This window comes from Coccinella septempunctata, chromosome 8, assembly GCF_907165205.1.
Source record: "Coccinella septempunctata chromosome 8, icCocSept1.1, whole genome shotgun sequence".
Taxonomy (NCBI): domain Eukaryota; kingdom Metazoa; phylum Arthropoda; class Insecta; order Coleoptera; family Coccinellidae; genus Coccinella; species Coccinella septempunctata.
The window spans coordinates 29068463-29094134 of record NC_058196.1 but is presented as its reverse complement, the minus strand read 5'-3'; the positions used below and the strand labels follow the sequence as shown (position 1 = coordinate 29094134).

Genomic DNA, 25672 nt, shown 5'->3' with positions numbered 1-25672 from the left:
AAGAACGTTACTTGAGAGTTTCTTCGTTGAGACAACGGTTTGCAACCGCTCGCCTCCTTCAAATTCAGCTTGAGCAAACTCATGAGGTGCAAATTAGCACTCAGACAATAAGAAATCGCCTCAGAGAATATGATTTAAGGCCTCGTGTCGCGGCAAGAGGCCCAGCTCTTACCCCAGCCCATCGAAGGGCGCGTTTGGATTTTACGAGACAGCATATCCATTGGGAAGAGGACGATTGGGAAAGAGTTCTCTTCACAGATGAGTCTAGATTCTGCCTCTACCATTGTGATCGACGTTCCCTTGTATACAGACGTCCATATGAAAGATATGCTCAGTGCAATTTCCTGAATACTACTGGTTTCGGGGGAGGATCGATTATGGTATGGGGTGGAATATCTTTGACTGCTCGCACAGACCTAGTGGTCATTGATAATGGAGCAATGAATGCTGATAAGTATATAAGGAACATTATTGAAGAGCATGTAGTGCCATTTGCCCCATACATTGGTGAAAATTTCATTTTTATGGACGATAATGCCAGACCCCATCGTGCGCGCATCGTTCAGGAGTACCTTGAAGAGGTTGAAGTCTCTCGAAAGGAATGGCCAGCAAGAAATCCAGATCTCAATCCGATTGAGCAGGTTTGGGACAACCTCAATAGAAGGCTGAGAAGTTCATAAAATCATCCAGCTACTCTTAATGACTTAGGAATCCAACTCGGAGAAATCTGGGAAGGATTAGATCAGAACATTTTGAGATCACTCATTTTGAGTATGAACCGTCGTTGCCGAGCTGTAATTAACGCAAGGGGTGGAAATACCACGTATAAAATCACTTATCAGCATTTCAGTATTCTGAAAATTGTTCATTTCTCTTCTTTCACATAAGATTCGGTGAAATCCTGAATTTTTCTTCCATTTAATGTGTCTTGTTCCGTTCAAAACCTTCCCGAGAGAACATAAAAAATAAGTTATAAAGTCAATGTAGAGTTAACTTTCATTAAAATTGAGATTTTCAGAATGTGCGTTAATTTTTTTGCGCAGTGTATTCCACAGAAAGATACACTAGCTGTATATCCTTGTGTATCTTAAAAACAACTTCAGAGAGGTACAAGTATACATCACAACGTTAAGCCAGGCCACGCTCATTTGGCAAAGACTAGTGGCACAAGGTAGGTACATGAGGTATGACTAAAGCAAGACTTAGTAGGAAGGTACTGCTACCGCAAGAATGATATTCTGGCTCACGAAATTGTTTAAATCGCCACTTTCGCATCTGTAACTAAGCGATGAACATACCTGACGAGAAGTGTTTAAGGACGAAAAGTGAATGCGGACGAAAAGTCCTCGCCTTCAAAATAAGTCGACTCTTCTTGTACGTAAAACGTCATTTTTGTTCAGGTCGACGGAAAAAATATTGTCCAAAGCCTGAACGACATCATTTATTCTGTTTTGAATTGCATAAGTGTCCTGGCGGAACCTCCCAGTCGATTAACATTTCAATATACCGAATATACCCTTCTATTCAGCCCATTCTGTTCGGCACCACAGCCAACAAACGCCCAGCGAACAGAACAAACTCGAATAAATCACTTGGGTTGCCGAAGTTCTCCCACACGCAAAAAAAATAGCTAGTTGATGTGGTGAATCCACGGAATATTCAATCCCTCTGATTTATCGTCTCAGTTCGGACAATAAATCGCCACTTTGTTGACTTCGTAAAGGATAAATGGGAAATTTGAAGGAAATGAGATAACGACGAATATTGCTGAGGAATTGGAGGCAGTTTGGACGATGTTGTTCTTGGAATCCTTATGTTTTTTGTTCCCATTTCGAGGGTAGACGATTGATGGCGTTTGTATTTATGGAAATTCGTATTGTTATGTGGGGGAAATAGAGGAAAAAGTTTTTGTCATTATTTCGTATTCTGCTCCGAAATGAATTAAGATCTTTGACTTATGTAGAGTCAACAAAAATATCAACTATTAATAACAAAATTAATACCATAATACAATATCTGCACACATATTATCTACCATCTTAAATGCTTACATGACGAGTAATATTCTTCCAAAGTATATGGTTCAATATCGAGAATCAATGCAAAGATTTTCTTTTCGAAAACGAATAAGTTTTTCTCATTTTTGATATTTATCGGAAGATAGTTAAAAATTTTCAAGCCTGTGTAGTATGGCTGCTTTTCAGTCAGAGTAAGTCTGTGGCGTGGATAAAAAATTGGAAATGTTCGCCTTGTGTTATTCAAATTATTAGATACCTACATTGTGAAATTTGTAGAAAAATAACTATGTTCTATACACATATATGTATTCCTGTTAAGGTAAGAATACCATTTAACTTGAACACTCTTCTACAGGTCTCTCTAAATTTCAACCCTTACAAAATTCCTATGGCGCGTTTTTGTATTGCAAATATCTTCATCATGTGCATACTGTTTCCCCAAAAAATGACACCGTAGTCCATCAGCGATTGAAAACTGGCAAAATATACCATCCTTAGTACCTCATGCTCCACCTGATGTCTCAGCACCATCATTATATTCAGTTATATTCAGTCATGAAAACCTATGAAACTGTCATTTACCGGGAATGGCTGACTGAATATTTAAGCAATAACTGACTTCTTCAATCATATTCAGAGCTGTCTTATTTCCTCGTAGATATATCGAAATAATTAGAAACTATAATTTCACGAAACTACGAAATTGAACTTCCCTTTCGTCTAGCAAAGCTTTCAATTTCGTCACAGTACCAAGTTGGGACGAAATGAAAGAGGCTCATTATACAACTGGAAGAAGCTCGACTATAACTAGGCTGAAACTCCTACCTTTCAGCATGAAAAGGCCCTCTTTCAGCACGACGTTGATATTTATACGTCACTTTTTCGATAGTGCAGAGCTCAGCCGGAAATTGAAATGTAAAGGACATTGAGCCTTTCGTCAGACGTCTTGAGATTCGAGATCCATCTCTAACGATCTCATCCACCTGACGAAGGACATAATGAAGTGGAATTATGAGACCTCGGAAAATATGGGTAGAGGGTGTAAACCCCCTCGTGTCGATACAGTGGCGTCGGTAGGCAAGGGTTTCGATATTTATCAAAAGATTGGATAATTCTTGTGTTTTTCACGAGTCGTAATCAAGGATGATATCATTGAATGTTTCTAGTGGGCCAAAAATTGAGTAAATTTCATAAATACTTCTCTTCTCCCCCAAATTCTCCCATTCGTTGCTTTCAAAATCAGTATACCTAATAATGAGATATTCAGGACCAATACCTTCGCCATTTTGTGACCTATCTTTTTCCAAATAGATAACTCTCTTGTTTGGGTAAGGTTAGATGAAATGTAAACATACATTTGGACCTACTCATAAGGTTCCAAACACTAAAACTTTCATGGAAATTGATGCAGTTGTTTTCGCGTGGCACTCTAATAAATTGGGGGATGGTTTAATGATAGCGCATTGATGTGCCAATATACAAGTTTTTGTTTATCGTCGAATCGAATTGGTAATTGGTTATATTGCAAATTCGACCCGGGGTTCAATATCAAACTTGCTATATTTATTGTTCGTCGAATCATGGACTGATGACAATATCATGCAAAAGAGCTCATTAGATCATTCGTGAAATGGTTATGTAATCGCTACATTTCGAATTTGTCATAACTCACAGAGCACTCTATAATGACGCCTATCGATTTGATAAAACTCATGAATATTTCGATGCATACATTGAATTGTGGATAATATTCATGATTCAAGGGTGGACAAATTCTAGGTGATGAATTAAAGTAATTCATACTCAGTGACATCTACAAGAAACGCTATCAACATAATTGAAAGAAACGCTATGTTAAGCAAACCTGCAGCCAAAAATGAGACAAAATACCTCCATATTATTATAAGTGGAGAGGCTCCTTTTAAGTTATGCAGATGCGTGCGCCACCTATCGCTGGGTAGGCTAATATGCTATCTAGGCTGTGTGATTTATCCGTAAATTTCTCTGTACGTTAGTTACACAGTTACAATTCTTCTAACCAAGATGTTCAAACTGCAAATTCCACTCTTTTCAAGAATTCAATTCCACTAAAACCCAGATAGTGCCAGAATCTATTCTTTCTTCTATAAAACGCGTTTTCGAATAGTTGCTGATCGACATATACGAATAATTGGATAAGGATCTGAAGCGGACTAAATATAATGCTCTGTTACGTAAGTATTCTTCGATTCAGTGTCATATTCCAAAAAAACTTCAATATAAAATAACTACTCCTTTTTAGTAAATCTCCAATGTACAATTTTGCTTGTTGGATATTTGATTACTACTCGCATTATCGAAACCTGCACTTTCACTGATCATATAAATTATGTACACCATTCATTGACTGTGACGTTGATGCTACATTTTGTGTCCACTGGCTTCAGCTTTTAGCTATGAAATTTCATATTCTTTACTAAATATAACCTCAATCAACTTGTGATACGATATTTAATCTATTCCTTTTGTTATTTACAGCTTCAATTGTGTTTTTGAATGGAGCCAAACTGTGAAAGTCTTATATTTCTTGGACATTGTCATGATATACATTGGCATCACTGATTCATTCACAATTTGGGTCTGTTTCTCCCCAATCAATATCAGTTTCTTTTTATATTCTCTATCTACGAATATTTGGACTTTTCTTGTATCAACTTTAATGCAGCATCCTCGGCTAACTTTACAATTCGTCTTGATTCGATTACATTTTTGATTTCGAAGTTATCAATGTTATGAATAAGCTTGCGAACGACCAATAGTTGGTATACCCCTGTTGCGTGGCATATATTCTTTCTACATTTCTGTAAACGCAGATGAAGAGTAAGATCTCTGATTTATATAGCTGAATAGTTGGCTTTCAAGTCAGTGTTACTGTTAAATAAAATTACAATGCAATAATGTGAAAACCATGGTCGACAGTGAAGTTTTACGATGCTCCTCGGATGTGGCCATCCGGCTCATCAGCTCTCACACTGATTAAAATGTATGCACCATTGTTTACCTCCCTAAGATATAAAATTTCGGCCTGCCGCCGCGCCCGCGTAAGTGCACTGAATTTTTAAAATTCGCACATAAATTTCTCCTTGGTTATCTCTTCTAGGGCCGGGCAATCTGGTCGCAACTACCAGTCCACTAAATCCTACGTCTAGTCGGATGAATATCCATGAAGCTCGCCTTCTGCCACTGCCATCACACGAGAATCGTAAATCTGGCTGTATTTCTCGATTCCCCAACGTTCATTATCAAAAAGGGGGAGGTATATGTGTATGTTGGAGCTCTCTAGTTAATGAACCTCTTCGATATCGTTCTTCCCTATACCTGTCTCCCTTGAAATGGGCATTTTATGTAAAGAAATACGTTTGGCGACCGCCTTTTAGTCCTAAATTTCGAAATATTCAGACTTCCACTGTGAAATAACTCATTTGGGTTAGTTAATTTGTCTGACAATAGGGTAGCTGTTTATTTTCCAGGAAATAATGTGGAAATTCACTGCAATGTTTCATCTATACCTACTTATATGAAAAAATTGTAATCTGCTCAGAGACTTATCACTTTTATAGTAGATTTGTCTATCATTCGTTATATACGATTTAACTTTCTATCAATATTCAGGAAAATTTCCTGAGATACTCCCTCAATCATCAATTCTCTCCAGGCCTTTCTGCTGATCCTAATCACTTTCGGCATATTTCAGAAGCAGTAGCGCAAGGCAATTCTGAATTATGCAAATCTTCGTTCTAATTATGCGTCAATTCATTAGAGATTATACAGGGAAGAATCGATAAGTTCAGATGATTTATTCTGAAATATACGAGGTCAAGGTTAAAAAATTGAGGGAAGGTAGATACGTTTTTAAAAGATTCCATGTTCGATTCGGTAAAACGTTTACTAAAACCATGATTAGCATAGAATAGCATAGCGGGACACCTTGCTCTTGCAACGTTTCTAAATTATTCGAAATCAAATTCCAGGATTTCAAAGTTTGAATTATTGGATTGGCTGTGAAAACACATTCATTTTTAGAAATACCCAGTTTAATTTGATCTTTCATGTGTCAAACCTAACAATGAATTTGTTCACCACAGCTTACTAACTGAATTTTTAAGACAATTTGAATTTTTCTGAGGATTTCGAGAGAATCGTTCAAATTGTTTTTCTCCAAATCGGTAGCAGATACGACAAAACTACAAGAGACCTTTAAGTTAAGTATAACAACAAAGCTTCTTTTCACATTTTTCAAATTAACAGTGGCTCACCAGAAAACAGTTCTTGGGGAAAACAGGGGAAAGTGTTCCAGAAAAAATATCACCCTGTAGATTCGCTATCGAAATCGGTATGTCACATGGTGTGAACTGTCAATTCTAATATTTATACCAAATTTCAGTTGAATATCTTGTAAATTGTAAAAGTTATAAGAGAAAAACTTTAAACAAAAATTAAACTTCAACACCCTGTATCTCGAAAACGAATCGTTTGCAGTCCCATGTTTATAAGACTTTTTTTCTTAAAATTACTCAAGGAACCTCCTCTTATCGTTCGTATCTTCAGTTTAGGAACACTCCTATATTAGATTCAATCATATGCTTGTTCATTTTCTGTTCCGCTCCTGTTAAACACAGTTCTCGTTTCTTTGTTGCAGGCCCTCTTACAGGCGCACGATGTCGTGGCCCACGAGATATACGGAGAAGACGCCATGCGAGTCACTCCGCCACCGATGCTCCCCTACCTCAACGGTGGAGAGGAGTTGGACGGGTCCAATGGGGAGGTGGAGATGGAGAACGTGACCAGGGTTCGCCTTGTACAGTTCCAGAAAAACACCGACGAACCTATGGTGAGTAGTGATGTACCCTGATGGGGACCAGCAGTTTCCTACTGATCATGGTACTGTCATTATATTCTTAGATGTCACCACATCTTGACAAACCATAACAGATCCCTTCGTTTCCGACTTCGAAAGAGCCAATGGTGATGTTTCTGGAACTTGTGTCCAAGCGTTAGGTTACCACAGACACCAGGACCAGAGCACCTGGCCTCCTTAGGAAAATTACTTAGAGGAGGCAGTTCCGGGATGACCTGCATCTCCTCATTACTCCTATAGTTTTCAGGCTTGCAATGACGAGGCATTCTGTAATCAGGTGAAAAAAAGTTTCCTCCCCTTCCTCACAGAATCTACAATCGTCGATTTCTGATGAGACCATTCTCATCACAAGGCACAACTTATTCTACCCAAATCCAAATACTTATTGGGTCTTGCAGTTTCAAAATTACGAATAATCGTTTTGGAATGATCCATTACTTGAAGATTCCTCTTTTGGTTTCTTCTCCTCCCAGAAACTCTTTCTTATAGATGCATTTTCCTATACCACATAAAGAATATGTTTCAGTAAGTGTTGTTTGTACTCCTTTTCGAGCTAGTCTGTTGGCTTTCTCGTTTCTTTTGATTTCAAAGTGACTAGGAACCCACCTTGTTTTTCTTGCCCATTTCATCAAGGTCCCTTCCATATGAGCTTAGAGTCGATGACATAGTTCATTGCCTTGATAGCAGTGGCTTGACTATTAGAATGGATCACTATGTCACACCCTTTATTGTTTCTTTCCAGGTTTATGTCCACGCATCTTTCGATTGCAAGTATTTCTGACGAGACAGTGATGCTCCAGTGATAGATGAACATCTTTTCACTTCGTCATGGGCTATTTGTCCTTGAAAACCTGTAGCTGTAGAACTACGAGCTGCAGAATGCCATCTATAAGCTGAACCAATCTTTCCCCGAAAATTCTCGCACTTCTATAATAATCTATCGATCTTTGTCTGACTCCCTACTTCCAAACCTACATCCTATTATCATCAGGTCGTGGAAAATTATACATAATCCTCCCCTTCATCCCACTCATAAACCAACCTTCACCAGCGATTATTCTTATGACTAGGCAGAAGTTTGACCAGCTTCCCCATCCGCGGATTCGCTAGCCATCCATTAGTCTTCATTAAAGCGCAATAAACGGTAAACGTTACAAATTCGCGCCATTAAAACCTTATATCCTTTCCCGCAGGGTATCACGCTCAAAATGAACGAAGACGGCAAATGCATAGTGGCCAGGATAATGCACGGTGGAATGATACACCGCCAGGCCACGCTACATGTTGGCGACGAGATCAGGGAGATAAACGGCATACCTGTGCAGAACCAGTCGGTCAACTCGTTGCAGAAAATTCTTGTGAGTATGGGCAAAGATTATAGAGACTCTATAATCTTTGAGTATGGGCTTATTTGATTGCCCCTTCTACTGCCAGCTAAAGGTTAGGTTTCGTGGAATAGTTTGAAGGATATTTCAAATGAAATAACAAGCTAGGAATAGGAACTAACTCTCTAACTTTGAATCCAGTCTATTTATCATAAATATATTTCAATATATAATGAGTTTTTCCTAGGAATAACCGCTCATCAACAATTTTTTTTCCACAGAGGGAAGCACGTGGTTCTGTAACCTTCAAAATTGTACCATCGTACAGAAGTGCGCCTCCACCATGCGAGGTGAGTACCTTTTATAGTTTTGGCTTCTTATTTTTTCATCAGTCATGCGCTGTTCTTGTAAGTTTCAACCCACTGAATCGTCCATGAACACATAAATTCATTCACAACTCGATAAAATTTTTTAATCATGATAATAAGAATAATGAATTGTATTCAAAATGGATTTTTTTTTATTTTTCCTATATCTGCAAAATCCTTGCTAAGAGGAAAATTGCATAATCAAATGACTCAAACTGAGTTTCTTTGTTGAGAAGGTCTCACATAAACCCTCTTCATAAAACATGATATTTACTCTCGAAGTAATTGAATGAGATACTATATAGCTTTCTTTCTACACCCAAACTCTTTAATACTTCACATAGAAATTTTAATTATCCTTTTTCGAAAATAAATCTTTCAGGAATGTTTTCCAAACGCTTGTATAATGATTTCTGATTGTGCACCATTAAATTTTAGCGAAATCTTTCATAATCAACATTGATTTTTATATATTATAAAACCCCCCCCCAAAATAATTACTCTTCATTCTCCACAACTCTTTAAATTATGCAAAAATGAAAAACATTGTTTTTGAAAAATGAAAAATTCAAAAGAAATTAGAACAGTTCAAATAATTTGTTCCCAAATTTAAACCTAATATTTTCTTTCGTTCTTCTAGTTATTCCGGATAAAGCCACTACCAGTGCTAGTAAGTAAATCTGAATTTAACCAAGTGCTTTGAAGTAGTGCATATATAGTGTGGTTCAGTTAACACATTGAAATTCTGCTTTGGCTGAAGTTAGTAGTTACGTATTTTCATTATAGTTTTCGAAGTCACTATAGCATGTTCATAACAAATCACCACAAGTTTGCCACTTTTTCCCTTTGAGTACTTTATCCCTTTGTATGTACCAAGTGTGGATTTTGTGGGCTGAAACTTGCATTGTATTTAAGATTTTATTTCACATTTTCCTTTATTATCGTCGGTAAACCCCAAACTGAGAATTTCATTAGTAATCAGTATTTTTAAATGAGAGATGGATGAGCATGCATTCTGCTTGTACAAAAAAAGAGATGTCAACCTCGCCTTTTGTCAATGAATTCTTCTAAATCTGCTCTGGTTCATACCATCCATTATTCGGACTGTTTTTTCTCTACACAAATTAGGAGGTTTTTAGTCAAAAATAGTCTCCTCCCTTACAGATTTTCGTACGAGCTCAATTCGACTACGATCCCTTGGAAGATGACCTCATACCTTGTGCGCAGGCAGGCATAGCTTTCAAAACCGGTGATATTCTTCAAGTGAGTACCTCTACCCTCTACCATTGTTACATGAAATGGGTTGAAGAAAAAATTCATTTTATCCACGACTACTGAATAAAGTTTCGATATCCATAAACCACTTGTGTTTTATGAGCCTTCATTCACTGGTCCATCGAATCTCTGGTGTTCTATGGAAGGTCAAATCCACCGAATAATTGAAAACGTCAAGAATTATGGTGTAGAAATAAAAAAATCATTATTAGTTCAGGGAGAATCTTTCAATAGTCGTGGATAAAGTATAGTATCATACTTGCATATTACGGCTATTATTCTCTTGGATGATTTACGTCTTGTGAAAGATGATCTTGACATTTTCAACATCTTTCGCAATTCGGTTCATGTCTAATTTTTCGTGGTAGATCATTAGTAAGGATGATCATCATTGGTGGCAAGCAAGAAAGGACAATTCGGCGGGATCTGCTGGACTTATCCCATCGCCTGAATTGCAAGAATGGAGGGCCGCGTGCGCAGCCATGGAAAAAACTAAACAAGAACAAGGTAAAGTTTTCGATAATCTAGGAAAAAATGAAAGGCATAAAATAATTTTGGTATAGACACTGTTCACCTACCAAGAATCATCTAGTTCTTCACGGATAGTCCAAGCTTTGAAATGTTATGTTGCCGAATAAAACCAGTTTTGATGAGTTTTATTATAGAATAATCATTGTCGAGCTTTTTTCTCAGCAGTTTTGCGATATTTAGAGAAGCTTTGGTATGAATGCCTCTTTTATTTACTTTGCATGGTCCTTTAATTCGAACACGGTCATCTTAACGCATCAGTGAAAGTTGAAAATCTTCCCATCTTTTCACTTTCTCTATTAAATCACAATATTTTTAATCTTTGTTTCTTAATTTTACCTTATTTAACTTCTTCTTCAAAAAAAAAATACAATGCTCAGAAGTGGAAACTTATTTGAAATAAAAATTAGTATTACTTCTCTCGCCTCCTTTTCTGCTTTCACTGTCACCTGTACTGATCATTCTTCATCACACTGACACAAAAATTGCATGTTTGAATTAAAAGAAACATTTCATTTTTTTCTGCCTTTTTGAAATACAATCTATTTTAGAAAATTTATCGAAATTCAAAATTCTCACTGATTCAGAATTCAAATGAGATGTTTCTCTTGAATAACCACCAACTTCCTCTCAAATTATGTGTGATTCTGTTTCTTCTGAACGGCAACAGACCTGGAAAAAGGATGCTCTCACGCGAATGGTTGTGACGGTTCTACAGGTATACTTAAATTATGTTGATTTCATATTTTTCACCTCCAGATTGAATTCGTAATTTGTGGCCACATCAATTAAATTTTTCCATTAATTCAGTTGATCTTCGAATTCTGATTAGCAGATCTGCTGGGAAAAATGCTTTCAATGTTTATTCGGTTTAATTCAATTGTATTTATAATATTTTACCAACTATAAATTTTATTACATTTTTCTGTATGTTCAACATGAGTATTATATCAGTATCAGGGGAAGTAATACCTTAAGATTTGATTCCCCATTAAAATTTAAAACTGTCATCGTGAGGGGAACATTAAAATTTAATGGAGCATTACATTTTAACGGATTCTCATGCGAGTAGGCTTTCATGTCTTTTTTTAGTTGTGATTAAAGTACATTTTCATGTAACAGCACCTTGTTTTCTTCAATTAAATGGTTTTTCCAAGTAAAAAATTATGCCGAACTTCAATTTCGACAGTTTTTCATCATATTTCGGTGAAATTCTCAGCGTATGACATCGGCAATTCGAATTTTCTCATACCACAAAAGTTTTTTTAGTGATATGCGAAAAAAATCACCATTTCCAGAACCAAGATAAAGTATTACTTCTCCAGATTGCATTTTGCGTAGTGTGTGAACCTCAACAATCTTCCACTTCTCATTTCAGTCAATTGCTCAATATTTGGTCGTAAGAAGAAACAATACAAGGACAAATATTTAGCAAAACACAATGCTGTTTTCGACCAATTAGATTTAGTAACGTATGAAGAGGTTGTTAAGTTGCCTAGTAAGTATGAAAGATGTCTTGGCCGAACCACTTTTGACGGAATATTCAATTTTTCAGTGACTGACCCTGCCTTTCAAAGAAAAACTTTAGTTTTATTAGGTGCCCATGGCGTTGGGAGAAGACATATAAAGAATACCATGATAGCTAGGCATCCGGATCAATATGCTTATCCAATACCACGTGAGTACTTTCAGCCTCAGCTGTTTTCTTCACTTAATTAAAACGTCCGACTGATTAAGACACTAATAACTAACAATGTTACTAATATTTATTTCCACTCGCCGCTTGCACTATAAACTGTACTGTCCTGTCCTGCTCCTACGCTGCGAACTTTCTCGCGTCTTCTCGCACTTTCCAGAAGGAGCAGGGCCGGACTGGTTACAACGGGAACGGCCCGTCATAATCCTGAAAAAATTTCAGATACGACTAGGCAACCTAGAGCCGACGAAGAAAATGGCCGAAATTATTTCTTTGTCTCACATGACGAGATGATGGCTGACATTGCAGCAAACGAGTATCTGGAGTATGGTGAGTGATTGCAGGATATATACTACTGTGGTTGAAAGATAAGGTGACTTTTGAGGGTTGCGAAATGAATCTTCGACATTGACATCTGTCAAAAGTTTCGTGTCAATATATTTCATTGTTTCATTAGGTACCTATGCAGAATTAAATTAAATTTCTCAAATCGCCTTTTTTCTTCGATTACAGTGGTACTTTGTTTCGAGAAACTGGTTCTATCGTAAGCAGAAAAACGTTATGGGATCAAATGTGTCGGGGAAACCATTTACCTTGGGCAAAAAGCAGAATAAATTGGGTTATGTATCCCCTACTTACCTGAGAAACAGTTCGTCGAAATTGAAGATTGATCCAATTTGAAGTTTTGGTACATACTTGATGAAATGAATGCTACTTTGAGTGATTAAATTTGCGAAATGATCGACAAGAATTGCAGGATTAGTATCCAGAAAACTTCAGATTGGATTACCCCTCAGCATACATGTTTTTTACTTTGATTGGCTTTGACGTCGACTTTACTAAGCATGGGTATCGGTCAAGTCTGGTAATCAAGCTGAAGGTAGACAAGAAGATATAGTAAAGGAGGTGCAATAGGAGATCGGAAGTACTCCGTCTTCTCGTAACTCATCCAACCCCAGGTCCCCAGGCCAGTGAACTCTTAAAGACCTTTCAGAGTTTCTAGGGAGACAGAGAGTCTTTTAGAGTTCACTACCCTAGGCAACAACACCGGGAATATATGTCAGCAGCCGTATCGACACATGTGTACACCTGCAGAGAAAGATATGAAAGATTGCCCTCCTTGCCTTGTCGAGAAATTGTCTCAGTAAATTGCCTACGCGATGGACGTGTCAGTGGCCGGCTGAAAGGGCCAGATTCGAGTACCCAGCGTCCAAAATTGCGTTTTTCGATTTTCAGTTTTCGGTGTTTGACCGCCGACGCCCTCAAAATACGTTCACCAGTCAACAGTTTTTGTTAAAGGTACGCACGAGGAGGCGATGTACGGCACCAAACTGGACACCATCAGGAAGATACACCAGGAGGGCAAGATGGCGATCTTGGACGTCGAACCGCTGGCGCTGAAGGCTCTGCGAACGGCCGAGTTTGCGCCCTACGTTGTGTTCATTGCCGCTCCCGTTATACAAAATGTGAACGATGTGAGTGAGAGTTTGCAATTTTTTCTTTTTTTTTATAATGTTTAGGTCAGAAGCTGAAGACGATCAGATCAGGTGATCTTGGTGAAATATGCTTTTTTATCTTTATTAACTCTTCGATTGACATCTTTGATTCTACATCGTAACTTTACGATTAACGTTTCCCACAGGTGAATGACAGAAGATAGAACTAATCGAAGTAGATCATTCCACCAAAAGTCCAAGGTGGTTCAACCAAAGTCACTCTGTGGATATTGTTGAAAAACCTACGATGATTTTCTGAGAGATACGCGTTTCCAAAGTTAACCTTCAAAAATTTCCGAAAAAGCTGTTGTTTCTTAAGACCAAATGGTCGCACCAAGATCGTTGAATTGGTGATTTTTTCGGGAGATAGTCGTGTCTATAATCTTGACCTTCGAAAAATTCCGAAAAAGATGTGGCACCAGAATAGTTGGTCTATCAGAATACGAGGATATATTGAAAAATTCTTAGCCTACTATAGAACCAAACAAAATTTGAATGTTCTCCTCTTAATTGGATACATTTATTACAGCGAACCTGCAACGTCTCTAGACCTTTCAAAAAAATTTTTCTTCTTGCTCTGCAAACCAGACCTCCGCAGCTTTTATTGCCTTGTCGTTGGAAGAAAATTTAGGACCTTTTAAACTTTTTTTCAGTTGAGGAAAGAGATGATAGTCGGATGGAGCCAAATCTGGTGACTGAGGGGAGTGTTCTAGTAACTCAAACCCTAAATCACGAATTTTTGCATGGCAACATGAGATTTGTGTACAGGGGCGTTGTTCTGCAAAAACGAAACACCTTTGGATAGCTTTCCGCGTCTTTTCTCTTTAATTTTTTCCCGTAGAGTGGTCAGTAATGTCGAATAGTAATCTCCGGTTATTGTTCTATACCCTTATCCAAAAAATCAATCATGATTACTCCTTGACAATCCCAAAAAACTGAAGCAAGAACTTTTCCATCAGCAGATTTTTGGACACGAAATTTCTTAAGCCTTGGAGAACCACAGTGTCGTCATTCCATCGATTGTTGCTTTGTTTCTGGATCGTAGAATTGTACCCAAGCCTCAACTATAGTAACAATTCGGTTTAAGAAGTCTACATCGTTTTCAAATCAAGCACAGATCGAACGCGATGCTTCTACCCTTGCACGCTTTTGGTCAACATTCAAACATTTAGGGATCCATTTTGCAGCAATTTTTCTCATGTCCAAATTGACGTGAACTATATGTGAACGCGTTCGTATGAAATATTCAGTGCTTCAGATATCCGTTTTAGCCCAATTCGACGGTCTGATAAAATCATGTCATGAACTGCATCGATATTTTCGGGGACTGACACAGAAACTGGCCTTCACGATCGGTCATCATCTTCAATGGAAAATTTGCCTCTTTTGCAGCTTGCAGTCCAATTTTTCACGGTCGCATACGAAGGACATTGATCACCAAGGGTATTAAACATATCTTCGTAAATCTGCATACCTCTTAACCCTTTTAAATACAGGTACTTGATGATGGCTCGATACTCCAAAATTTCGATTTTCACAATTTCGGTGAACATCTTCTTTCTTTCAATTTATTGCGTAACTCTGGTTTACTTTTTTGACCTCAAACTTCACACTGGCACTTCTAATGAGTTATTGTTCGTTGCTATGGTAACGCAATATTTTTTTTATGCATGGAACTGGTCTAGGCTAACTAGATATCAATACATCCTCGTATGTATGACCTTTAGCTCTACGATGAAAAACTGAAAAAAATATAAAAAAAATGCTATTATCTGTTTGATGAAAAATGATTAAAAAAAAACGTTATCCCTATCTTGATTAACTGAAATTGTTACAGTACGACGGGAGCTTAGAGAGGCTGGCCAAAGAGTCGGATTTGCTACGACAGGCGTACGGACACTACTTCGACCTGACCATAGTCAACAACGACATCGACGATACCATAGCGGCGCTAGAGAATGCAATCGAGAAGGTGCAGACAACACCTCAGTGGATACCGGTATCTTGGGTCTACTGACAGCAAGCGTCCATCATGGACTTCGGCTCTCTCCAGAACTTCTGAGCTCTTGCCATCATAAGTTTTCTCAACTTAATATATGTGTTACTTGAGTTGCTCATGATCGGAATCAGTTCGCGTTAGAGGAGGGTCCTTATTTTTGGAATTCAAATTCGAATGTATATAGGCTTTAGGTGGGAATGACTGGATGATTGGCGTGTAAGGCAGATTGAACGACGTTTGTGGTTTATAGATCGGAAGAAACAAATTTCTCGAGGTGGTTCAACCAGAAGACGCTTCAAAGGAAGAAAAACGGTTCTAGTTTTGTTTGAAAATTTTTTTAGAATTCTAAATCAGGCAGAGGAACTTCTATTCCATTTCAGATATTATTTTCGAACCCTTCACAGCAATATTTTTCTGTCTTTTTCAGTGAGCACTTTGATGAATTCGATAGATGGGTGTACAAAAATTCTTATTCGGTTTCGGAAGATTTCAATAGGAAAACCTTCATCTTGAATTGTTATTTTCTAGAACAAAGCCTCGTAGGGGATATCTTGAGGCCAAAGACCTGAATCATAGATTGAATGAACCAAGAATCGTGTACATACTTTTCAAAACACTGCCATAAACTCTTCTAGTTGAACTGTCCCCAACTGAATCGCTACAGTCTGCTAATCCTGGAAGGTCTATCAGAACCAAACGCAATACGGAAAGTAACACGATATACTAAGGCCAGAAAACTTCATCGAAAACTAAGATTAATTAACCAATTGATTGATGTAATCTAGTCCAAATACGGAGCGATTCAAAAATCGGAAAAATTACGAGATGTTACCAGAAAAGAAAAAAATTGTAAATAAGTATTTTTCCGCTTGGAATTTGAACTTGAATACATTCTGTTGATAATTATCAGATATGATTAATTACCACATGTGATTCTGATTTTCCATTAGATCGTTGATGAGTTTCAACTGATTTTCTAGGCATTGATATTATAATTGATACCTCTAAGATAGTTATGTACATATAGATTTTTACTGAAGTTGTTTTCAGAGATGCGTTTCGACTTGGTACGGATCTGGGCTGAACGCGCGATACTGAAAAACGAGTGATAGATTTTTTCTCAGGAATTTCGAAGGCAACAAAAGTATTTTTGTCGGAAGAATCAAGATATTTTTGTTTTCTCCAGAGTCTATTATATGCCGATGCAAATGCCGTAGAAGTACATTATTCAAGAGGCTTTTACAGAAAAAATGTGGAAATTATGGTCAAAAAAACGAGTTTTCTTGATTCGGTAAGTCAGAGGATTGGTGATATTATTTTTCGTATGTTTTACTTCTTAAAGAGGGGAAAATATGTCGAGGGTTTTCAAGTGATAATTATTTCGAGAAATATGATGCAGCATCCTTTTTTACATCAACCCCAATTTTTTTTTTTTTTTGGAAAATTACAAATGGCATATCTTCTCTTCGACAACAGGGTAAATGGGAATTTAAAAAAAACTCAATGGCTGGGAATACACCTAATCGGAATATTGGAATCATTTTTTTTTTATGATAAATGTCCTTGTAATCCAAAATTGGAATTTTAAAAAAGCTAATTTCTCTCGAAAAAAAAAATAATCCGGTATTGAATTGATGTGGCTGATACTTGATGATAATCCAGGAATGAATTGAAGAAATTGAATCACATGAGTTATTTGATCACCAGACATGTTTCGATTTCTGAGTGGCATCTTCAGGTATGGCTGAAACTAAACTGAATTTTTCGGTTCCCAAGGAAAAGGTACATAGAGGGGGTAGTAATGATAGTTTCCAGAATATTCAGAGCAATTGATAAGGAGGGTCTGTCTGCAAATGTAAAAAAAAGCCATTTCTACCTAATGAAAAATATATTCTTCCATGGCATCGAAAACTATCACCTTCCTTTATATTTAAAGATGTGTTCTGAAATACATTAATATACTTTTATGAATTTTCATTTTTATTTATTTTTTTTTCTTTCATTGTTATTTTTTTTTTTTTATTTTATATGAGCGACGAAACACCCAGTTGAAAAGCAAATATTCAAAATAAATTCAATGAAAGGGGGGTTAGGTATTAATGTCAACCTGATCGTTGAGTGGATCCAGCGATAACTTAAGTTTATTCATTTCCAAACCTTCTAAGGGATGCAGTTTTTGACTTTTCCTTATTGAAACAATTTCTGTGTTCTAATATTCTTTTTTTTATAAATTTAAGTTATTGCCGGATTTACCCAACTCCCCTTTATTGAATTTATTTTGAATATTTATTTCTCAGCTTGTAGTATTTTCGTCGTTTCAGTTGGTTATATAAAACCAATAAAAAAAGGAATAAAATTAAAAAAAAATAAAAATAATTATTTATTTATTTCAAAAAACATCGTAACCCCATCTAGATAATCACAGGTAGACTTGATTGTTTGTTTATACAGGGTTAGAACTATTTTGAGCCTGATTATAGGAATATCGAAAGCCGTTAAAAATAAAGGGTGGCTTAAATTACAAAAAAGTAGTACACCAGTATAATTGCTATATAGGATTATGACAACGCACTCAATTTCGTGTAGTTAGCTCCAAAAACAAATGATTTATGAAGAAAAATGATAATGTTGATTTTCAGTTTTTTCGAGATATTTCAAGAACCATCAGAGATATTTGGGAACTGTTTACACCCACCCACTCATCCTTGAATAACGCAACTTTTTCGTAATTTAATTTAATGTATTTCTCACGGTTTTCGATATACCTGTAGTCCCCCTCTAAATGGTCCTAACCGTGTATATCTTTTTCTTCGATGCTGAATAATTTTGAGTTTGCCTACCCTACCTGAGGATGCTATATACTGTGATAGCGAAACACGTGTAATGATTGGATAACTCATGTAAACGAAAATCTAATTCAAATCTATATTTTTATCCGTATTCTATTTTTAGAATGCGCTCTATATTTTCATTTATATTCTCACATTAAAATGTGAAATAATTTTTTTTTTAATTCTGACCAGATCGAAAAAATATATTGAGAAAACATGTTAAATCCCTAAGAAATATTCGCCCAGGTTATGCATGGCCAAAACGCATCTCTGGGAACTTTTATAAGCTACGCTGCTTAAATTAATGGTTATTATTGAAACATTCATAGATTTTATTGCAATCCAAAGAGTTCTATTATTTATCTGATATTAGATTGTTATAATGCATCATCATTCCTCATTTAAGCACTTTAAACGAAAAAGTTCTCAATCTTTGGATATACCAAAGAGACCTGCATAAAACATTCCATTTTAATTTTTTTGTTCGTAAGTTATATATTAGGTGGATTTTCTCCCGGATATCGATATTTTTGGAGTGATTTAATTCTGAGTATATTCTTTCTGAAAATATTTCCAATTGAAAAAAATAATAAAAATAATAAATAAAAAATAATAATAATAAAGTTGAATTTTTTCAAAAAAAAATGTTTTTTAAATTCATTGCTCCACTCTATCGATATCCAGCGGAAAACCTGGAATTTTCCAGCATATTTCCCGATGAAGGTTGTTTTGATGACCCCCGAACCTTATCCACAAATCTCTGAATCCACACAACGCACAACAGTTCATCACCTAAAACGTGTAACTTGCTTCAATATAAAATTTAAATAGCAATATTTCCGATGAAAAAAAAGTATTATGTAATTATAATATTATAATGTGATGATAGGTGAAATTGAAGTGCTCAGAAAAATTTAATTGATCACCTGTAAATTTGAATTGTGTGCATTTATGAATCCGATGTGAATGAGAGTATTTCTATTTCCAGAGTTTTTCCAATATTTATCCTACCATTCCGGGAAATGATGATTTTTTATTTTTTTTTATCAAGCGAATCGTACCTACTCGCATGAGTTCAAACATATTGATAGTTGAAAAATTTCATTATTATTTATTATATTATACCAGGTGAGTATTTTCACCATAATCAGGTTAATTTTCGAGATGAATTTGAGATTTTCATGAAAAATAAATCAATAATATTGTGACATAATAATCGATACAAATTATCAAAAATTTATTAATTTTTTTTTTATTACATATATTTTCATTATTTTTCCGCGAAAAATATTTCAGGTGAAAATTATCATTTTACATTAACCATTCCAAATGTGCATAATTTAAATTAAAAGAATCGTGACAGCACCAAATTATGTCGAATTTTTTCTATAACATTTTTTAGGTGGAATAGGTTTTTCGGCATTAATATTCATGAGAAACTAAATTTATTTTTCGCAGATTTAACCCTTGTAAATTTTTAAATAATTCCGGGAATTATTCCTTGATGTTTCAAACAAGTATTCCACCTGGTACTGTGCGGATGTCATAAACTAAAATAGGTAAGATTCGCTGAAAATTTTTGACACCGATTCGTATTATTTCGAGTTTACTGGATTTATCTGAAAAAGGACATTCCTGAATTAATTTGATAAAGAGAAATAGTTTAGCCACTTGATATTTGCATTCGAATGAGAAGATGAATATTGTAGGTTCTTAAATAAAATATGATTATTAAAATTGCCCTTGCGTTTTTTTCAATACTTTAGCCAGCACTCTGTGCAGCGGAAGAATTACAACTCTCAACTTTCTCAATAAATATTTTGCTCGAAGGAAATTGAGCTCAGATTTTTTATCGGAGTGAAAATGTAATAAAGAAATTTGATGGTGTTTCCCAAGGGGTAAAAAAAGCGACCCTTAAATCTTGTCTCGCAAGTTTTTTCCTTATTCATATCAATTTGAACAAATAAGGTCTCTTGAGATGTCATGCTGAAAGCTACGGTTTCTGAAAAAAAAAATGTATCAACAGGTACTCTGGGACACCCTGTATAAGCAGGGGCAGCTAATAAAAAAAAGATCCTCACTACTTTTTGACATGGAATCGCCCCTTAATTTTTTGGCAACAATTCTTTTACGCCTTGTATAATGAGAGTAATGAGACGTGGTGAAATTCAAACGAAGTTTTCGTAAAAAAGATGTATTTTTATATTGATCAGAGTAGCGGACACTTCATATTTCACTATGAAAATTCCTTCAAATTACAGACAGTATTTCTCCCTTTTACTCTCACTGCCTCGTGGAGTTTTCGCTTTTCAGCAGATTCTTACAGAAGCTAAACCAATCGGTGATGTTTATGCTCACCCTTCCCGCCATCTCCTTGAACGCGCTGAAGCTCAAGGTGCTACCGTACCCTCTCACCCTGCCTGGATGCGAAGGGGCATACACGTCCGTGGAATTCCTGAAAAAAACGTCCACGTAGTGCGTTCCGTTATCGGCCTCCCACAGTTCGAAGTAGATGCTGAAACCGTAATTGACTATACCGAAATTGTCGACGTTCAAACTGTCCGCCAGATAATAGACGGTCATATCTGCGGTGGAGTACAGCATCATTTTTCTGTAAATATCGTCCGTCGTTCCGAACTTCTTCCCGGATATGGCCCTGTCGAACTGCTCCAACAGCCTGTGCACCAAGGGACCGGCCCTCAAAATTTTTAGCCTCTTGTCGATCGTGTCCACGACAAAGCTGACTTCTACCAATGGTTTGATGTCTCTGATTACGCCATGCGTCCATAAGGGTAACGTGAGATTTATCAGCTTCTCTCCCTCCAATACGTTGTACAGCAACAGCGTACTGCTGAGATTCATCGGGGATCCGGTTTTTTCAGTGAGAAATTTGAAAAGTTCAGCGTTCTCCTCCGATATTTTCTTTTGTAACTCTAACGCTTTCCTGGATTGTATGGTGTAGTATGGACAAGCACTCCATTGCAGCAGAATATCGACCTTATTCGGCGTCGTGTGTATTGGAACCGGTTGCCATGGTATGTTCCTGTTCCACACTTCGTCTCCGACAGGTGGGTAAAGACCGGCTAATAAAGCACCTGCTGACATCAGACACCTATCGAAATCGATCGACTGTACGTAGATCTCTTTGGGGTCGTATTTGAGCCTGAGGAAGTCGGAGTAGTGGTGCCTCAGCCACAGCCCAACGTTGTAGAGCTCCTCGACTCCTAGCTACAAAGATACATCATAAATTTTTTAAATATGAAACTACAGACACATTCAAAAATTCTTAATTACACTTAATTTTGGCTGAAAAGTACCTTTAAAATGTTTCGCATAAGTTTAGAAACACCCTATAAATAGGGTGAACCACGGTGGGTGGCCTATATAAGACGTTTACGAAGAACGGATCATGGATTCTTCTGAAAATTTGGGTACTACTGTTCGCGCTTCTGATCTATCTGACTAAAGGTGTTTATGTACCTACCAAGGATGAAAAACTGTCTATTTCAGTCGAGCCTGCAAATTGATAGCCGAGACGCAGCTGAGGATAGCAAGCAGGCGAGACAATATAGACAGTTTTTTCCTAGGTGCATATTATATTTTTTCACCGACCTCACATACCTGGATGAAAAGTGTTTGGTAACGAAACTTGTGTAATTATGCGGATGAAAAGCACTTGCCTTCAAAAATAATCGACTTTTGTTCAGGTTGAAGTTTCAATGTTGCTACTACGTTGCTGCTTAAACGAAAAATTACTACAAACTTCGTTATTTCAAAAATTAGACATCTTATTTATCATAACTTTTTTCCCTTTTCTATCCCCATCTGAGTATTTTTCTCTTGTACTTCCCTATTCCTGATACTTTCGGAGATATTGTCAAGGTGTTCCACACAAAAATTGCCAAAAACATGTATAAACAACAATTGAATAGACATAGAAAAAAGATTCCATGTTTTAGGAAGTTTTAATTTCGAAAATATGTCGTTGTGATCCTGAGAATGAGTTTAGTGTAGAAAAACTCGGTTTTCCGTTAACGTCTTATGAGCCATGCACCCACCGTGGGACACCCTGTGTAGGTACATAACTATATAATTCCTGACTTAGATACTGAAAATTCGATTTCCGAGAATTCATGTGTTTTTAACAGAACTAAACCTCCGATTCGATGATAACTTTTTGTCTAATTTATCCATACTCACATTGAGTAACTGATCCGATGGGTTCTCCATTCTGATATCAATATTAGGATCATTCGGATCAAACCCTTCGTAAGATCCTAACCTTTCCCCATGACGCACAAGCTAAAACACAAACATTTCGAATATATGGAATATAACAACGACTGAAAATATTACCGAAGTGACAGCCAACAATTTATCACAGTTTGTGAAATAAGGTGAGAATAAAAATATGCAAGGTATCAACCAAATAGTTTTAAACATCATAACACTTTAGTAAAACGAAAATATCAGGTTTACCATCTGAAAACTGGCGTTGGAGTAAGTGTATTAATTATCGTATTTATTTTGCGGTCTGAATCTGTTCCCCTTATCGGAAAACATGAAATATTCCTGGTGGTTATATGCACCACATGTTCCCAAAAATCAAACTTTTCATCATCAAGTTTATTTGATAACGCCTGGAGGAAGTTAATACAATTAAATACTATAAATTTGTGAGGGTAGATATTCATATAATTCGAAGAAAAATATCTTATTTAATTGATGAATGTCTGTTCAGCTTTCTTCTCTTATTATAAGTAGGTATGATTAAATTGTGAATGAACGCGTGAAAACAATTATCGATTGATTCAAGCATTCATCATACAATGTACATAAAGAGTTGATATTGCAACTGAAAATATTTGAATTTTATATACAGAAGTGAGTAAAATTCATATGGATATCTACTATTTAAGAAATAATTCAATAACCGCATTTAAAAAACTAGCCCCCACCCCTCGTGGAGAAGTGGATGTATAAGAAACTCTTCAATTATACATGCGAAATCAACTTGTGGAATAATTTAAAATCATTGAACCCTAAAAGACTCTTAGTTCAATGTTTAAAATAAACATTACCATATTGGAGCATTATTCTACAAAATAGAAGGTATATAAGTACCTACATACCGAAGATGTGAATACTGTCGGTTACTTTTTTCAATCGCTCTGTATACATAAAATATAATTCCATAAGAATACCAGCTTATCATCGCCCCATGCTTAACATTATTTATCCTCAAGTAGCATCTGATTATTTCTGATTGGTTGTATCATTTTTCCTGATCTGCAAATATATCTGATTTGGAAGATTGGAAGCCATATACCGGAAATTAATGAAAATGATATTGTGGTATTCTCATTCAAAAATAGATGGATTGCCATAATTAGTAAAAAGTGATTGATATGAAATTTGGCAAGTGTATGTATTATATTTAATTATAATACTGACAATGTTATATGGAGGAATAATTTTGTCAGAGGAACAAACAAAATGGCGGTACCAATTTATGGCAGGCATTGAGAGTGCAGAGCTTCTCCAAACTATGGGGGGTACTATATTTACAGTATGTACCCCCCATAATGGCAGGCGGACAAGTTATCATCCGATTCCATTCAAAATTGGTATCTGCAGAAGGTTTTCGGGGTCGGACATTTTGATTCTTCTGTCAAAAATGAAAAATGCGGATCCAACATGGCGAACGATTTCGAAATTGGGGCAAGGATTCTAAAAACATGGCTAGTTGGAAATTATTCTTTTGTCAGATTTGAACAATTAAGAATGATAATTAAACTAAAAGACAAACTTTCGAAAATAATACAATTATTTAAATGCACTAAAAGGAGAAGTATTTTCTCAGTTATCAAATACTCATGAATAGAAAAGTTAAGCACTCAATCGTCATAACAAAATATGTGTGACGAAAATGAATTGTTTGATGATGTTTAATTGATAATACTCATTAATCATTGGAAATAATAAAACACAAATGACTCCATATGTTGATTTTAATTAAAAAAAAACTTTTTACAAAATGTTTCCAACAAACTTCATTCAATTCGATAAAATTATTTCACTTCTTCTTCTTCTTAGCAATCGAAATTTGCCTCCTGAACCTCGAAGGACTGATGTATACATTATTCTCCCATAAAGGTGCACCTCCAAAACTATTCGAGAAAATCTTTATTGGGTTGAGAACAAATCTCGGACCGATCTCTGAGACTGCTCCATCTTCAGATAAAATTTGGAAATTCCTGAACCAAATCTTATTGTCTAATATCGTGAATACATATACATGATCGAAAAAGGGTTGACTCTTTGGATGCTTATTTGGAACACCAAATGTTTGGGTTAACAATTCTTTCAATAGTGAATAATGGGGTTTCTGCGTGAATGTTGGGTCAAAACTCAATAGGGGTCTTGAACCTTTCAAGCAGTTGCCAGTAAACTTCAACTCTGCCATAGTGTGGACTGAAAAAAAAACTTCCTGTTAACTTCACATAAAACAATGGAATATTTGAACTGCAATATAAATATTTTGGATACATACTATTTTCCACTAAAAATTTCACAGATGGTCCGTTTGGAATGTTGGATAACCACATATACAAATCTTGTTTCTTCCGGCCCTCAAAGAGCATAACTTTTGAACAATTTTTCATTTCAGCTACTTCATTGACCACTGATAATGTCTTTTGCCTCTCCATTTTCGATTCTGGCTTATGGTGCGGCATCAACCTTTTCAAATCTTCCATAAGATGCCTATGGCGGTGGTTTATTCCCCTCGTAGCTAGAACCAAAACTCTCTGTCGGTTGATCCATCTTGCCTGAAAAAACGATACAATTTAAATTTCATGAGATTCTAGAGTTTCTATCACAAAGCGTTTACCTTTTTGGGAACTGGTTCCTCTATTCGTACTGATGGTAGCGGTTTCTCTTCCTCGTCTTTGACTTCCCTAGTTTCGGATCTCTTCCTTTTTTTCGATAACTTTGTCATTTTAACTGCACGTGCTGCAAAATTCAACTTAACTTAATTTCGAGCTTTTAGCCTGTAGACAGCAAACGTGAAATATAAAACTAGGTTAAGTTTACGTTTTTGTAAGGTTATGTCATAGATAATTCGTTTTTTTTTTGTATAACTTCACTGTCCTTGTTGTTCTACTCTCTGAAATTCAAAATACAGGCCTTATGAACTGGATATTGTGTTGTAAAGATTGAAAATACCCGAAATGTTGA

The 25672-nt window shown here is 36.2% G+C and overlaps 3 protein-coding genes across 6 annotated transcripts in view; 1 reads left to right on the top strand and 2 right to left on the bottom strand.

Annotated features, from left to right (window-relative positions):
- LOC123318472 (peripheral plasma membrane protein CASK) overlaps window positions 1-16610 on the top strand; it is a 217718-nt gene extending 201108 nt beyond the window's left edge. Inside the window, exons 11-21 of one of the 4 annotated variants that reach the window (XM_044905097.1) lie at window positions 6697-6888; window positions 8109-8273; window positions 8522-8590; window positions 9249-9278; window positions 9773-9871; window positions 10252-10390; window positions 11790-11909; window positions 11967-12089; window positions 12330-12437; window positions 13407-13582; window positions 15441-16610. In XM_044905097.1, the coding sequence (XP_044761032.1) occupies window positions 6697-6888; window positions 8109-8273; window positions 8522-8590; window positions 9249-9278; window positions 9773-9871; window positions 10252-10390; window positions 11790-11909; window positions 11967-12089; window positions 12330-12437; window positions 13407-13582; window positions 15441-15620 (1401 nt within the window). In that variant the 3' untranslated portion in view covers window positions 15621-16610. Of the gene's footprint in view, window positions 1-6696; window positions 6889-8108; window positions 8274-8521; window positions 8591-9248; window positions 9279-9757; window positions 9872-10251; window positions 10391-11789; window positions 11910-11966; window positions 12090-12329; window positions 12438-13406; window positions 13583-15440 lie in introns of all 4 variants that reach the window. The other 3 variants (XM_044905096.1, XM_044905099.1, XM_044905098.1) reach the window with 3 other exon arrangements.
- Window positions 16611-20611: 4001 nt separating this feature from the next.
- On the bottom strand, window positions 20612-22968 carry LOC123318684 (testicular acid phosphatase homolog). The gene is made up of 3 exons (XM_044905369.1): window positions 22790-22968; window positions 22634-22735; window positions 20612-21661 (listed from the first exon to the last, which is right to left on the bottom strand). The coding sequence occupies exons 1-3, from the start codon at window positions 22877-22879 to the stop codon at window positions 20717-20719; spliced, it is 1137 nt and encodes a 378-aa protein (XP_044761304.1). The 5' UTR covers window positions 22880-22968; the 3' UTR covers window positions 20612-20716.
- Window positions 22969-24428: 1460 nt separating this feature from the next.
- LOC123318747 (ribosome biogenesis protein BRX1 homolog) lies at window positions 24429-25516 on the bottom strand. Its single transcript, XM_044905479.1, has 3 exons — window positions 25326-25516; window positions 24987-25263; window positions 24429-24907 (listed from the first exon to the last, which is right to left on the bottom strand). Exons 1-3 carry the CDS (start codon window positions 25431-25433, stop codon window positions 24510-24512), a joined length of 783 nt encoding a protein of 260 aa, XP_044761414.1. The 5' UTR covers window positions 25434-25516; the 3' UTR covers window positions 24429-24509.
- Window positions 25517-25672: the final 156 nt, after the last annotated feature.